The 17,498-nt window shown below is 37.5% G+C and overlaps 1 protein-coding gene across 1 annotated transcript; it reads left to right on the top strand.

The window, feature by feature from the left end:
- The first annotated feature begins 10,891 nt into the window (after positions 1-10,891).
- Positions 10,892-14,942, top strand: LOC107809759 (squamosa promoter-binding-like protein 9). Its single transcript, XM_016634436.2, has 3 exons — positions 10,892-11,447; positions 13,825-13,964; positions 14,095-14,942. Exons 1-3 carry the CDS (start codon positions 11,089-11,091, stop codon positions 14,703-14,705), a joined length of 1,110 nt encoding a protein of 369 aa, XP_016489922.1. The 5' UTR covers positions 10,892-11,088; the 3' UTR covers positions 14,706-14,942.
- Positions 14,943-17,498: the final 2,556 nt, after the last annotated feature.

The raw sequence follows: 17,498 nt of genomic DNA on the forward strand, positions 1-17,498 counted from the left end.
CGAAAAAGCGGAAGACTAAGAAGACTTTATCTCGCCCACGCCCAGGAAAGAAAAGATCAGATCAGCAACGACTTTCGAGTAGAGGATTTTTTTGCTTTTCATTATTCCCTCGGAGTTGAGTTATAGTTAGCAGATGGGATCTAATTCATTAGAGGAAGGGATGGTGATTAACTGATAGAACCTCTTCTCTTCTTTCAAATCGCATCTTTCAAGTGAGAAGAAAAGGCCCCCCACGGAGCGGTGGGAAAGCAAGGGCGTAGCAGGAAGAAGAAGTATGAAAGCAGCAAATCTTTCCTCCTCTGATGAGGCTTAGTTCAGCTAGCCCTAGACAGATCACATCTCATTAGAAAGGCAGGTATTTTCTTTTTTATTTAGGATCTTTCTTATTTACCTTTAAGGCATCCTATTCCCCGTTTTGACTTTCTTTTGGAATCATCTTCTTTTAAATAAGATCTTCTCCCTTGTTCTTCCCTCTTCCTATGATGAAGACCTGCTAAGTGGTTTCCGAAAGCTCCCACTATGACTAAAAAGCTCCTAATAGGCCACGTGGCAGCTTAAGCTTATATTATAATAAAGTAAGTAGGAAGGAGCGAAAGCTACTCGACCAGACAGGAGAGGCGACCAAAGGGAGCTGGTTCACCTTCTCTCCTCCGTTACAACATAGGTCGTTCCAATCCCGGATGAAAATATTCCTAAATTAAAGTCAAGGAGGAAAGTTCCATCGTGTCCTTCAAAGATCGATCTGATAATTGCGTATATAAGGTTTTACCTAACTAGCCCTAAAGGTAACTTAAAATCCTCAAGCTCTTCTAGATACGTTTTCTCGGGATTTTTGCTTTCATTAGAGTGGTATCAGAGCTCTATTCTGAAGATTACATATAGAATAGTTCCTCTTACGATTAGTCGTAATTATTTATTTAATAGTTAGATTGGAATTTACCCTGATGAAATCCCTTGTGGGCTTACGAAAAGAAAGATATCCTTAAAGAAAGCATTACACATGAAGAAGAGTAGGCTTGCTTCTTTCAAGGCCACTCTACTGAATTCCTGACAGCAAACGAGCGGAATACTTGACCCAGGAAATACCCCGAGAAAGAGGGATCTCCGAGATCCACGGGAGATATGTCTTTTGTAGGTGATAAAAAGGTGTAGTTAATTCACTACAAATAGACTGAACACCGTAGTGGGAGCTACATCTCTCAAAGATCGACTCGAAGGTAGCCATACTTATCTTACGATATAAGTGGACTACCCGCGATATCGAAAACCATGAGAGATAAAGCAGAACCGGTCAGCCTTTGCATCACGACGTCGAATCATCTTTCGATGAAACGACGGTATGATGCGAGGAAGCCTCGTCCACGTCAATGATACAGCGGGTGATAACTCTTTGACTCCAGGGATGGCCCCATCTCGGCTGTGGATCTAATCAGCTCCATCTGACCGCCAGCCTCCACAGTGAAGCTTTCGGCTACAGCTTCCACTGCAGGACAGGAGTTGAAGTGAGTGCTTCAGGTGGATAAGCTTCGGCGCTCTTAACCTGGTTTGGATCGTTTGACTATGGCTCCGCGTTCTTTACAATCATAAGCTCGATCACGAGGGTCCAAATCAGGGTCTCCATCTCGCCTTATTTATTAACTAAGTTCGGGAAAATCAAAATTTGCATAAGTTATAGGTATAGCTCAGGAGATGATATTGGATCCGCATCATCTGGAACTAAAGAAGCTTCGGGGTCTTGATTTCCATTCTATTCTGCATATGTAATTAGAACCGGGCAACCCCATGATCGTGATTTGATCATCATTAGGTGGTGAGAAAGCACGCCTTATGACGAAGGGGGAGCATTACGCCCGATCAAGACAGCAGTCTGCCCTCTAATAGAGGGTGCTATGGAAGAAATTAGGCACTGAACTGAGGTTTAGTAGTGCTTATCACTCAGGACGGCCAGACTCCAGTCGTCGGTTTACTGGAAGACTTGCTGAAGAGCTTAGTGCAAGGGAGACCGAGCAAGGGGGATAAGTTCTTCCAACTGCTGAGTTTGCCTATAAAAAGGATGTGAATCGGCCTATGTTAAGTAAGGGGGGAAGTAAGCATTCGAAGTGGTGTATGGTAAGAGGACTAACAATAAGGGGGAAGCACAGCGATCAAAGCTTTGGTTTAGGGTCCACGTGGTTTAAACGAAAGAAGAGATCTTTCTAGCGATTCAGTTCCTAGAGGGTTCCAAACCTAGCCTTCCAATATGAGAGCGAGACAAGTAAGCCTGAATCCATCCAATGAAGGAAGTAACGCTTGCTACGATCAATATCCGAACAAGACCTTGACTTTGAATCTAGATGATGGGTGGGACCCTCTCTCCCGCGTGATTTGATCTTTCTCCCATTTGTCGAGTCGAGCTATCACCCCGATTGGAATATATATACACAGCCCCTTTACCCCCTACTTTAGTCAGCTTTCTATCTCTTTCTCCAACATTCGATGATCCTCCTGCAGGCAAATCATCGAAGTCAAGAAGAAGTGATGGGCCTGATCTTCCGATATCGATATCTGATCCCTAAGTTGAGCTCCAAAGTCTGGATTTCTTCCTAAAGCTAAAGTAAGGGCAAGGCCCTGGTCGGTTCTCCCTTTCTTTCCTGGTTATCTGTTCTCTAGTCGTATAATCATACCATTCTGCCATACTATTTTCATAATTCATTCCACGTGGAAAATCATCTAGCTAGGGAACTCTTCATCAGACGATTTCTCATATGATTATTTTCGTGAATTCGACGTAGAAGAAGTTCGCCTTGCCTCCCTTTATTAAGTACTGGGCTAAGGGCGGACCCCTAACCTAAGAGTTCTGGTTATGACCAGCCGAAAACAGGCCCTCTAGATGCCTTATAACCGTCCTTTTAGCCTATTCCCGCTTATGCATACTTCATGGCTGATAGGCCTACAAACGCTTGACGCCCCGGAATAGCCTTGCTTTCGCGTTCCCCCTCCTTCCTTAGATCAGGTTAGCACTTATGCTGCTTCACGCAACTATATTCAATCAATTGAGTAGATAGGGCAATTGAATCAGTCGGCATCCTTCGCTCTTGTGCTAAAGGCTCTCTTACCACAGGTCGCCATTCCATCCTTTTTCGAAAGGGTAGATGCTTTTCTCCTCGATTCATCGAGATTTCAAGTTGACATCTCGAACATAATCCTGTTGTTGGTAATGGCCTTGGCGAATGACTTGCCACGCTTTCTGGGCTTGACTCTTGTGGGATGTGCTCAGCTGCCTCCAACTCTTTCTGTGGGTCAGACAACTTCCTTAGGTCAGCAGACATCATATTGGTCTCTACTGCTCCCGCAAACGTGGATGTCTCGATTCCCATTGGTCGGTCTGCTATCCGGAACAAACCTTTGTCAAGGTAATCTTGAATCAGATTCCTGAAATTTACACAATTATTTGTAGAGTGAGTCCATTTCTCGTGCCATTTACAATAATGTTTTCCTTTTCTTTATTCTTCTTTAGGTATCTTATGTCCAGGCAGACATGTCAAAAGCTATTGATAACCTGGCGGCTGCTTCAGAGCTTCAGATGCCAACCAGTCGGCCGCGATCTTACCTTCTCTCTTCTCAAAGAGTATGCTTACGAAAGCACTGCCAATCCCTTTGAACAAGATTCCAGCAAGCTTGGATCAGTTGTGCTTGAGGGTGATTAGAGGAAATCAAATGAATCACAACATGCAAACAATATTCAAAATCAGTTTCAAGAATGACCTGCTTGTAACCCAAATCCCATGCCAACATAAGGCCACGGTAGATGGCCCAGAATTCAGCCACATTCTTGGTTGTACAATCCAAATTCTCAAAGAAAGCAGACACCCATCCGCATTATTCATTTTAACAAAAAAGACTGTAAGGGGAAACCATCTAACAAAAATATTCGTATATTCTCGCTCATCCACGGGTTTTTCCCAAGCCAAACCCTACACACGGCCCTCAAGCACGGTCTAACATGGAAAATGATTTTCCTTTTAGATGATGACAAACGAACTGAAAACTGCGAATGCTTCTAATTAATTGAATCTTTTTTTAGAATCCAATTTTCTTATATATATAGCAGAGTGATGTCTTTATGATAATTTGTCAAGTAAACCTGCGCCCAAAGTGCTTACGTAGCCGGTCACCGTTTGGCTACGATCCTTGATGACTGATTCATAAACCACTAACGCTTTCAGTCTTGTGTTAAGTGTTCGCATAGCGACTAAGGTCCTAACAACTTGATGTCAGACTGTTCAACATGAGGGATATCTAACTCCTCTAACACAGATAACATAAAGACTAGGATTAGATGCTTAACATAACGACTCGTATGCTTTCACGAAAAATAGAGGAGCGACTCCGGAGAGAGACATCTAACAACTCGACTAAAGCGGATCCCGAGACTTCACCCCTTCCTTTAAACTGTTGGGCACTACATTCTATAAAAAGAAAGTGAAAATGAAAGATAAACAAAAGAGAGAACAAATGTGACAGAAAGCGTCAGAGCTTCGAAAGCCTGAAATTGAGCTTGAAATTGAGTGTCCTTGAATTGAGCCTGTCGTATCCTTCCCAACCCAAGATGACAAGGCGGTAACGAAACTACGGCAACTCCGGAATGCATCATGCGGTTTCTTTCAACGCATGGGTTATGGCCTAGGAGAACTTATGCGACTATTGGCGTTGGGGAAGCCATGCGTTAGGTAAACCAACCGTACATTTCAAGCGAAGGAGTGAAAGCTACTCGACTGTAATGGTTGGAGAGGACCTACAACGAGTTGCGGTTGCTTCGCAAGCAATACTCGACGGTATAGCGCATGCGTCTTGCGTTAGGGCAATACAACTACGAGAACCAGTAGTCCTAACGCTACTGTCAAACCTACTTACGCTGTCCTTATTACCACTCGTCGGGTAGTTGTTCCGTAACACCACTAGTCGTTATAGCACTAGTCCTTTTTGTTCGGCGTTAGGGGGCCCCACGAGTCGTCGCTAGCGTCATCGGTTGTTTTGAACACAGATCGGTCACACTACTGGTTGTTTGGAACGCTAAGGCCGAAAGATAGGCGGTCGGGAACACTAAAGGCGCTTGCTCTGGGCGCTAGGGGCCGTTGCTCACGCAAGCGAAAGGGTGTTTTGGAGCACTAAGGGCGACTAGTGGTTGCTTCGCTCGACAAGACTGAAACCTTCGCTTGCACCACTAGAGTCGTTCCGGCACTTTGAGTTGTTACCAATAGTAGTGTAAACAACATCCCCGAAACTAGCGCATGCGATATCCCTCGGTGTCTTTATGGTAACCAGCATGCGTTAGGGAAAGAGTATAGCAAGCCGAAGGCGATCCCCATAACTACAGGTGCTGGGGATCGTTTGCCATAAGGCTCTAACGCACGTCGTTATGGCGCTTTGGAACACTGCCGATCGCCACCTCTTGCAAGCAACCGTCGGTCACAAATGGGAATAATCATACGCTATCATAGGCGCTTCTAATTTCTTTGGAGATTCTCAATGCAGCATGCGCTGAAATCCGCCTAGCTACTTACTACTCTACAACACTTAAAATAAAAAATGAAATGGAATTCAAATTGGTCGAGAAAAAGAACCGCGCTAGTCGGAATTTGGGGAAAGATAGAGAGCTCTCTAGGCTCTCCTGATCAAATTGAGAGTTCACTTTGCCAGTTCATGAATATGCCGCACCCAGCAGTTCGAGGAGTTGGCCTCAAAAAAGTCGGGACTTTTGGGCAGATTCCAGTATCCGACCCATCTCTTTCTGCCGATTCCCCGGGTTGTCGGAATCTCTGGTTCGATCAGGACCAGGAGTCCCATTCATTCGTTTATGGGAGCGACTCTCTGTTCCCATTCTCCACCGGGTCATCAAGTAATTAGCCAGCTCAATCCATTTTTCCATCCGATGATCTTCACCCTAGGACTGACTCTGTTCGACCTGCCTTGATTGCCTAGCTAATGCTACCGTCGCAAGCAACCTCTCAAAGAATAGGGAGTGAACGACCCTTCTATCTAGATCGGTGATTCCGTTCGGCCGAGCCAGCTATCGAAAGTCTTGCAAGCAACCTACACTTAAAGAAGCCCCTAAAATCCCTTATTCAACTTCATCCGTTTTTCGGGTAAACACACCAATTTTCTGAATTGCATATACGAAGAAAAAAAGAAAAATTAAAACAAAAAAAGAGTTCCTATATTAAGATTTGGGAATAGTACCGGAAAGCGATAGAGATTATTCTAGCCTTAACTAGATGTCGCGATTTACCGGAATAAAAAATATTGTTTTTAAATAAGAAGCACTTTTAGTAGGTCTGTCCGATCGACACAAATCTAGAGATGACTGTGTTTGAAAATAAAAAACATTGAAAATCATGTTCAACCATATTAGTTTAGTATCTAAAAGGGCATTAATGAACAAAGAGATGACGTGTGCTTTGGAGACATGGACAGACGGACACGGTTTTCAGCATCAATTTCCCAGAAAAAGCACTTTAAAAACTATCAATGTCACGTTTTCAAAATATATTTCATTTAAAAAAAAAAAAAAAAAATCTATACTCACAAGTTCTAAAAACTATCACAAATATCCAATAATACATTAATCAATAATATTTATTATATTATCGCAAACCATAGTAATATAAATAAATTTGGTACAAAATTATCATTTTATAATGAACTACGTAATAGACTATCAGATGACCAAGAAAACGAAACAGCATTGTTACAAAATAATAAATGGTGAGTTCTTTTATAAAATAAAATAAAAATTGAACCAATTTTTAAAATATGTAATAGTAATATTTTGGGCCAAAAATAGCTCTTGAGCTGGTTTTGAATTTTGGGAATTTGACAAAATATGGATAAAATTTATAAACAAATATGTATTTTTCCAAAAAAAACTAAATATATTTTGACAAAATCTATGACAAAACGGGCCGTAATGAAATCAGTACGGATGTTTCACACTTTCACAGTTTCACTCCATAAACACATGCTTTTTCCAGCATTCAGTCTTCTCTTCCATCTTTTGAGGTTTAGGAATTTTGTTTTCTTTTTCTTCTGCGTTGTACGAGTAATTTTTTGCCCTTGAAAACTTATTCCCTTCCTTTTCTTTTCTCTTTTACTGCAGCTAAAAGGAAAAGTACAACAACTTACCAAAACTGAGTTTAACGCCAAGAATAATGTATGATATATTAGCTTGCCTGAAGTAAATTAAACATAGGTTCAGTACATGCAGTAAAAAAACTCAGGCTTTTGAGACTCATTCTAATACTTTAAAACTTTAGGGGGCAATTGGGAAGAGAAGTGTTTGAGTTATACAAACAAGCTAAGTGCCAGCTGCAACAACGTTCACATCAAGTCAGACGGTGTTAGATGGAATAAATGAAAGAAAACAAAAGGGCCCCTACTTAAATTTTTATGGAGATTGTAATTATATACCACCTCCATTTCAAATTAGACGAAATACTTTTTTTTTTTTGATCTGTTCCAAAATATTCTCTCTCTTTACTTTTATTTATTCACTATTAACTTTTCATGCCCCTTAAAAAAATAATAAATAAGTGAATAATCTACCATGATACCCTTATTAATTGATACATATTTTTAATAAATTTGAGAAAATAATTTGAAATGAGTAATTAATATTATGGGTATAACATGAAAAAAAAAATTATCTTCTCTTGATATGCTAAAAGTGATAAGTAAAATTTAAAATCTATTTTTAGAATACTGGAGGTGTAAATGACACATTTCTAAATTTGAAAACAATTCAACTTTAAACTCTTCATTTTATCCTTAATGAGAAGCTTCTGTAACCACAAAAATGTCATGGTCCCACAAAATTTTTACCCCTTAAGCTTTTAAGACTACAAGTTTCAAAAGTTTTTTTTTTTTTTAAATTCCGTGTCGAGTCAAACTGCCTCATCTAAATTGAAATGGAGGGAGTAAAAGAATTGAGTGTTTGATCAGAACATTAAGGGTCGTTTGGTAGGATGCACTAGGTAAAATAATGAATGCACTAGCTTTATGAATTAGTAATACTTTGTTTGGTACACTTTTTGAACATATGCATTAGTTATACACCATATTTAGTATTATCCTATGTATAACTAATGCATAAGAAATCATGGTATTAACAATGCAATAGATTTAATGCATGCGTTAACTTAGTTAAAGACAAAATGGTCTTTCAAAATTTAAGCTTGATTAAAATATGTTATTATATTAATGCAATTTTGAAATAATCTAAGAAAGCGAGAAATAAAATTACATCCCTAGTAAATAAATAAATACTTAGCATATTTTTTTTTTTATAAATAAATATTAAGTTCTATACTACAATATAGGTGGACAAATCAAATAATTTTTTAAAACCTTTTTCATATAAAAACATTCTTCAACATATGTTTCTTTTAAAAAGATAAAGTGATGGACTGGTTATGAGGGTAGTTTTATAAACAAACAATTCTTTTAGAAATTTTGCAATGCTTTAATACATCACACCAAATAATAGATAAGAAATATGTCGCCGTAACTAATGTCAGCATAACTAATGCAATCATAACTAATACCAGCATTACTAATACACCTTATTCAATATTATTCATATAGACTCTACCAAATGACCCCTAAGGCAATATGCAATAGTATAAATACATGCTCATACATTCATATATCTGGATGAAAAATTATGAATAAAATCTGTTTTCGAATAAGTGCCTTAGTTTTTATCTTGATTAAAAGAACATGATCCATTTATTGTTAAGAGAAAAATGTCTTTATTGATCAATACCTTTTCAAAAAATTTATAGTTTTTCTAGTCTAAGAATTAGTCTAATATAATATTTTCTCATGTTGTCTTTGAAATATATTTTTTCTAATCCTCATGTATAAAACAATGAGTGGGAGCCTTAAAAGAAATAGTAAATTTATCTTTATGTAACTTATAAGTTATATATTTTAGCAGTGAAATCCGCTATTGATACTTGCATTATGATAGATTACTTAAATCACACTCTCTTAAGGCGCGACCTTTTTTTGGACACCTAAAACTAAAACTTATTCAAATTAACTTTATGAAGCCGAATCATCCCAAGTTTTTCATAAAAAAAGAATAATAGCAACAAAGTGTACGAAATTCCTATACTTGTATACTCTTTCTGTTTCAATTTAGATGACACACTTTTTTTATTAGTCCGTTCCATAAAGAATGACACATTTTTACAATTGGGAATAATTCAATTTTAAACTCTTTATTTTACCTATTTTACCTTTAACGAGAAGCTTTTATAACCACACAAATGTTATGGTCCCAACAAAATTTTTATTCCGTAAGCTTTTAATATCACAAGTTTTAAAAGTTTTTTTTCTTAAACTCCGTGTTGAAACGGAGGGAGTAACATTAGTATAAGTTAATTTATATTCCTTCCGGTCCATAATAAGTGACCATTTTACCTTTTTATTTTGGTCCAAAATAAGTGTCCATTTACATAATCAAGAAGGAGCTAATTTTATTTTTTCAAATTTTTTTCTTATTTACATATTCTCATGTGTCAATGTAACAATTAATTAAAGTTAATTTAGTGAAATATATATATTTTTCTCTAGGAATTCATATTTTTTTAATGAGTGTGCCAAAAATAAAATGATTACTTATTATGGACGGTGCCAGTAACTTACACGACCAAGGGTTTTGGTCTAGTTCAAATTGAGTGGGCAAACTGATTATCCAACTAGTTTCAAATCATGCGCTATTGTACTCGAGATATTTTGGTCTAACATATAAAATTTAACAGTTTTTCATTTACTTGCCCAAACTATTCTTTCGGAAAGTATAATTTTCAGGTACTTATCAACTCTATAGTAACTGTATTTTTGTATGATTGCATTTGTAGATACTTATATATATATATACGAAGGGGGGAAGCTAAAATTAGAAAATTGTGGTTATAAGATGGCAGTTGGGAGATAGTGACCCCAAAAGCAGCAACAGTTGTAAAGCTGCTGGGAACTCTCTAAAAAGTACTCAAAAGGCCCCAAAAACCAAAGGCAAAGAAAGAGCTCTTCTCTTTTCTCACCTCCATTATTTCACAGCAGATGGGGTTCCCAAGCTGGCATCATGGCCCATTGTCAGGTCTCCTCTACCTTTTCACAATCCCCTAAACCAAGATAAAATATCTTCATTTCACCTCTATATACTCGAAAGAATGCACAAAATTTAACATTACCCTTATCGAGATAATCCCTCCACTCTCAATTTATATCATATAATTTGACACACTACAAAATTAAACACATAAAATTTATGAATTTATATTTATGTAACTTTAGGACATTTGAAACTTTTTGTTCTAAACTTGTGTAACTATAAAAACTTTACCTTAAGAATAAAATAATTATTTTAAATTACACTTGTATTATTATTTTTTTGAATAGATTAATAAGAAAATAAACTGAAACGGAAAAGTAAATTTTTATTTTTACTTATCACTTTTCGCATATCAAAAGAAAAATAATTCATGTTTTGTATTTAGCACTAATTACTCATTCCAAATTATTTTTCAAATCCATTAAGATTATACACCAATTAATATGAGTATCATGATAAACTATGTATTTTATAAATAATTTCTTAAGAGTCGTGCAAAGTCAACGGTTGACAAGTAAAAGTGAACGGAATTAATACTTTTTATCACAATTTATTGGACTCTTTTCATTATTTGTCCAAAAAACAACCAATTTATATCTAAAAATAGTTTAACGTTTTAAACATCTTATTGTATCTTTAAAAAAACATTATAACCACAAAATGTGTATATGTTATTTTAAATCATAAATTCCAAAGTCTGTTTTTTCTTTTTAACTTGGCATCCAGTCAAACAACCTCTGTATTTTATGCAACGGAGGGAATAAAGAAATACTAGTAGGAGTGATAAAACAAGAAAAAGTGCAAAAGAAAAGGTGACCTTTTTCAAAATATCTGTTTCTCTAAGTATATGTATAAAAATGTATACATGACACTGTGGCTATGTTCATGGGAATGCTACCTTTTATAATGATTTGACCCCATAAAGCTGTGGAATGAATGGGCAGTGGAATTCGGTAATGGAACTGGGTTCAGTTTCTTCTTCTGGTAGTAATTCAAGTTCTTCCGACTCTCTCAATGGTTTGAAGTTTGGCAAGAAAATCTACTTTGAAAATGTGGGTGGTGGGTCATCGCCGGTGACCGGAGACGGAAACTTGCCGCCGGCGTCCAAGAGGGGGAGGGGTGGATTGGTACAGGGTGGTCAGCCACCTAGGTGTCAAGTTGAAGGTTGTCAGGTAGATCTGAGTGATGCTAAGGCTTATTATTCGAGGCATAAAGTTTGTGGTATGCACTCTAAGTCTCCTACTGTTATTGTTGCTGGTCTTGAACAGAGGTTTTGTCAACAATGTAGCAGGTCAGCTTAATTTTCCATATTACTCTAATTAAGTTTTAAGTGTTTTTGCACTAGTTATATGGCTGTGTCAATAAGAAACATGCACAACAGGTGTGTGAAGCTCACTTTTTATACAAGAGTTTAACCTATATATACCTGACAGAGTAGAGAAATTTCACACAAAAAGATATCTACAGGTAATATCCATTAAATAAAACAGGTTACCTACTAAAATTAGAAAGTTAAGGTGACTTCTTTACATGTATATAAGTTAAACTCTTTAAACAAATTATGCTGGAGATTTTCTTTTCGTATTGTTGGACTTATGGACTAGTGGTCCTTGTGCGTATAGTTGTTTATATACTGGTTTGGTGGAGAGAGTTGACTCTTGTGGATTTTTTAAATTTGTGTTGATTGTTTGCTGTAAGGATTTTGTTCTTGCTATTGTCTATTAATAATTTTGTCTGAATTGGCTAGTTATTGTTTGGGCTAGTTCTGCTGTTTTTCCTTATCTCCTAAATCCAAGAACAATTTGGCGACCAATTAATTCGATATATGCTTAAATATGACATTGGATTTTGCAATTATGTATTAACAGCTTCTTGCTTATAGTATTGTTCGGAGTCTAGTTTGTAGGCTTTCTTGGCACTTTTCTGCTTCTTTTGGCGTACAAAGGCAGTTCGTTAAGTGATGTGTGCTTGTTTTCATACATGGCTGGATCAATTCACACTCTTTAGTAAGTTAAAGAGGGGCCTTCATTTATATTGAGGTACTACTTTGGTCTATGTTGCGTGGACTCTCCAAAATGATGTCGCACCCGTGTCGGATCCTCCAAAAATGCACTACATTTGGAGGATCCGGCATGCATCTGGTGACATTTCCGGAGAGTCCGAGCAACATAGACTTTGGTGTTTATGTGAAGTGTGGGACATTTAAGATGATATTAGAAGTCTGCCTACAACATTTGCGTAATGACACTACCTTTCGTGGATCCAATTTTCCACCATTTTGCACATTGTTGGAAGCAGCTTTGCTTTTTGATATTAGTTGCTGTTTTATCATGCCTGCTAGCTTAGCGGATTATTTAATTCAGTTATGTTGTTGATGCGTAGGATGGATCAATTGCCAAGATTATGGAATTAAAGTACTGGACATACTTTTGCATTGGATGATGTTTTATTTCTTTTTAAATCTTATGCCCTCATGCTTCAACCTCCTAGAGGAAACATCTTAGACAACCAACTTTGTACATGAAAGTGTTGGTTAGATGTAATAATTTAAAGCAATATAACATAGTACAACTATTTAAACTACGGTATTTGAGAGTATACTCTTAATCTTATTTTTCTTTTTGTTATTGTAAGAGTTGACTATTGATTCTGATCCTCTCGCTGGTTTACCCAACATGTTTTTTGTTTTTAAGTTATGTTATTTCCCCTGGGTGTTCTTTAATGCTTTGCTTCTGTTGAATTCCTCATTCCATTTCTATGGTTGTTAAGATCATTATGTGTAATATACTAGGGAAGTTGTTGAATCCTTATTTTCGTTCCAGTTAAAATCCATTCACATGTTCAAGCTTAAACAAGATATTGACTTAAACACAAGAATGAAGTGCATCGAACAACAAAGTGATTAAAAACCACCGAGAGCAGGATACCAATATATTACCTTTTTGCCATGGCATAAAAAGAGTCCCTCTGTGGTGCCTAACATTATACATTGCTTCTCTCTTCATCCAAACTGAACCTCGCGGAGGTCTTCTTTTTTGGGTTCATCATTTATATGGTAGCTGAATGTTTATTTGCAAATATGGTGAGCAAGATATCGATATGGTGTTTAATTACTGCGGAAGTAATCATTTTCCATTGGCTATTGTCTCAAACCAAACCTTCAGTCCCTACTGCTAGCATCTCTCCTATTATTTACTGGTAGATATTTACTTACAATAAATATTAATCATGAAGTTTCAGAGCTATGCAACTATTTATCTAGAAAGCTTAGTAGTTAATAAATCCCATCAACTCATTATACGAGCCAAACTTTGGTCTTGATGACAAGAAGGAAATCTAATGTGTGAAACTCGGGGAAGTTTTGAGTAAGAATGTGTGCATTGCACAATCATTAGTAGCCACTCGAACACAGATAGAATGCTTCTGATTTATATATGTCAGTCTTGTACAAATATTTGTGTATATAGTTCAATAATACTCAAAGATACCATGAATGTTTTGTGTTGGTTTGTATCTATGACAAAACATTTCGCATGTAATGGTTAGAAAAATGGCTAGCCAAATTGTCTTATATGAGGTCAACAAGCTCATCTTCTCAGATCACTTATGGCCAGTCGATAGCTGCCTTGTTACATAGACTTAATAGCTTCCTGGTACTTTGGTTCCAGGTTCCATCAATTGACAGAATTTGACCAAGGAAAAAGAAGTTGCCGCAGGCGCTTGGCATGCCATAATGAGCGCCGCAGGAAGCCTCCATCTGGATCTCTTTTCTCTACACATTACGGGAGCCTTTCTTCATCAATTTTTGGTTTGATAGAATTCCTTTCCATTCTCTCTTTGTTTGCATTAATACTTGAAAATTTATGCTCTTCTCTTTTCCTTTTATAAAAAGGAAAGAACATTATGCTGACTCTGGTTATTTTGATTTGAACTGATAGAAAATAATAGCAGCAAATCTGGAAGCTTTCTGTTAGACTTCAGCTCACACCCACATGTCAACGAGAGTTCGTGGCCAACTAGAGCATCTGAACAAGGATGGGATCATCAATCTACTGCATCAGGGAAATTTCTTCAGCGTCCTTGGCTGAATAATTCTGAAAACGCTACATCTGAGTTTGTTCTGCAAGGTTCAGCCACCAGGACCAATTATCCCGGTCCTGGTGTTCCTTCAGGGGAATGTTTCTCTGGAGTCTCAGACTCCAGTACCGGTGCTCTCTCTCTTCTGTCAAATCGGTCCTGGGGATCAACGAATCCACCCTCAAGTCTTGGGGCTAACATTGATGGGGTACACACCCCCATTCAACCTTCCGATTCCCATGCTGCACCTACCAATCACTTCTCAAGCCCTTCACTGCAGTTTAAAGGAAATGAAGCTAGCAGCAGTTTGCACGAGATGCCTGATTTGGGTTTGGGTCAAATTTCACAGGCTGCTGACAATCAGTACCGTGGTGAGCTACGGATGGGTCATCAGAGTGGACGACAAAACATGGAATTGGACCACTCTAACGGTTATCATCCTTCTGTTCAGAATGTGCACTGGACGCTTTGAGTGTCCTCTCATTCGTTTATGATCACGGTTGTAAGAGAACATGTTGATGAAGTAGTTTGATGTTTGTGAGGCTGTCTGTTGACGAATGATCACTAATATTATGCAACTTATGGGGATTCTTGTTGGGCTAGTCCCAAGATGACCTATGTTTTGTTCTTGAACTGTTTGATAACTTGCTTTGCTATCATTCGCTTTGGCGTATCTTTTCAACCTGCTTATTCTGTTTTCTTCGTTTTATCACTCTTGGTATATGGTATTCAGGTGAAAAATCAATCTTCCCAGCTCAAAATCACAGGACAGGACAATATTCAACCTGTTAAGCGCATAGACAGTGCCCTTGTAATGATGTTAATGCGCGGGTAGATGAAGTATAAACCTGTAACAACAAAGATGCTTCATTATGATTTCATTTTTCTCTTTTGCTGTTTTTACCTTTCTGCACTCGTTTTAAATTTTCTGTTGGGCTCTAAATACATAAATCTCTAGCTTCTTCATCCAGCGCTCTTCTCGTACGTGCTATAAAGCCTCTATCTCCAAGAAATGCTATTTGGGGTTATAGGGAGATGCACCAATAATTCATCCTTGAAAACTTCATAGTCTATGGAGCCACATTATGATGAAAAGAATTCGTTTAAATTTGTTTGTTGCTAACGTGCATGATTGAAATGCCAATTCGTTCTTGGGACCTATTCTCTGCCACCTCTCTCCATCCAAAACTCCCTTACTTTAGATTGTATGGTCAACGAAAGTGGTCGGTAAAATGTCTCGTGATTCTGTCGAAGCTGCATGACAACTCCATATTCCCACCACCGACACTCTACCTTGTTTTCGCTTGGTTAATTACTCCCAATTTTAGGTTGCCTACTTGGAAATTTGCGAATTGGATATAACCCCACGAGTCACTTCTCTTGGTACATGTAGCTTCAATTAAGCATTAGAATTTGACATAAATTTTAACATGTGGATCAATGGAGACATAAAGGACTTGGAGTGTTATATATCCATCTAGAATGGAATCAGCTCTCAGCGACAAAATCACCTTATGTAGTTTAAGATACTCAAAATTGGGAACACCTGTCGGTACATAACTCGCAAAGTACACTATCTGTTTTCCATCTCCGTCGATGTAGCACCAACAGTAGAAACTCGACGATGATGCTTTAAAAATGAAACTCGAAATTTCTCCATCCAAATCATTCAGTTTCCATCAATATTCAAGTTTTTCAATTTAAACAAATATGAATTAGTGCACGTGAGTAGATTTGGAATTTATTCTCTCCTTTTCTTTCTTTTATAAATCGAGTAAGAAAAGAATAATGTATGGTATGTGAAGTTACTGAATCTAGTTCAGCTCCAAACTCCTTCCATGGAGGAATTGAGCTTCGACAGTAATGGCAGTAGAAGAGAACGAACAAGGATGGTTGTGTAGTGAGAGAATGTTCGAGAAGATGAAAATAATTTCTTTAATTATGTAAAGTGCTTACAATGTATATATTTCCTTTCCAAAGAGATGCTGCAATCTCTTACCATCATTCATTGGTCCCTTCTCCACAGTTCATGATAGAGGGAGGTTGCAGAATCATGAAGAAGTGGACTATGAAGTGTATGACTCCTAATCACCAAGCACTCCAATACTCCCCCTTAAACTGGAGGGTGTAAAATGTTAATAACTCCCAACTTGCTAAGTAAAAACAATGTTGCACCTTTCCCAATCCTTTTGTAAGCATATTAGCTTGTTGATCTTTGGTCCCAATGTGGTGTGTAACTATCTTTCTTTCTTTGATCTTGTCTCTTACAAAGTGACAATCAATCTCTATATGTTTAGTCCTCTCGTAGAATATGGGATTTGCTGCAATCTGTAATGCAGCCTTGCTATAACAAAACAAATCCATAGGTTGCTTGACTGATACTTTCAACTCTGAAAACAGTCCTAACATCCAAGTTACTTTTGTTGTGGCTGCTGGCAAACTTCTATATTCTGCTTCAGCAGAACTTCTTGAAATTGTTTGTTGTTTGTTTGACTTCCAGGATATTAGAAACTCTCCAGACTTTACTAGAAATCCAGTGGTCTTCTTGTGTTTGGGCATGTTGCCCAATCAGCATCACAATAACAGGTCAGGCTGTCAGACTGCAAACTGCTCATGAGTATTCCCATTCCTTTTTGATATATTTTACTACTCTAACTACTGCATCCCAATGAAATCTTTTGGGTGCTTGCATGAATTGGCTTAGGGTCTGCACCACATAGCTGATGTCTGGTCTAGTTATTGTTAAGTAGAGTAACCTACCAATGAGTCTCTAGTAAGCTGATGCATCAGCTAAAGCCTCATCCTATGTTGTACCAGTGTGCTTATCATACTCTTGTGAAGTAGATCTTTGATTCAAATCAACAGGTGTTGCCGCTGGTTTTGTTTCTCCTAATCCTAAATCTGACACCAATTGCAATGCATATTTTCTTTGAATCAATAGGATTCCCTTACTTGATCTCATAATTTTAATTCCTAAAAAGTACCTCAATTCTCCAAGATCTTTCACTTTGAACTTATGATGTAGCACATCCTTTTTCTCCTGTATAAGCTTGTCATCATCCCTTATGATCAACAAATCATCCACATATATCAAAACTACCACAAAGCTATCTTCCTTTCTTTTGGTGAACATAGAGTAATCATATAAGCTCTGCTTGTAGCCTGATTCTATCAATGCCTCAGTGAGTTTTATATTCCATTACTTTAAGGCTTGTTTAAACCCATACAATGATTTCTTTAGTTTGCAGACCTTTAACTCCCTTTG

The sequence above is a fragment of the Nicotiana tabacum genome, chromosome 15 (genome assembly GCF_000715075.1).
Source record: "Nicotiana tabacum cultivar K326 chromosome 15, ASM71507v2, whole genome shotgun sequence".
NCBI lineage: Eukaryota > Viridiplantae > Streptophyta > Magnoliopsida > Solanales > Solanaceae > Nicotiana > Nicotiana tabacum.

Excerpts from the sequence above, each read along its gene's own strand:
- LOC107809759 (XM_016634436.2), top strand. The coding sequence starts at position 11,089 with ATGAATGGGCAGTGGAATTCGGTAATGGAACTGGGTTCAGTTTCTTCT. Across the intron at positions 11,448-13,824 it reads TTTTGTCAACAATGTAGCAG|GTTCCATCAATTGACAGAAT; the intron begins GTCAGCTTAATT and ends CTTTGGTTCCAG. Across the intron at positions 13,965-14,094 it reads CCTTTCTTCATCAATTTTTG|AAAATAATAGCAGCAAATCT; the intron begins GTTTGATAGAAT and ends TTGAACTGATAG.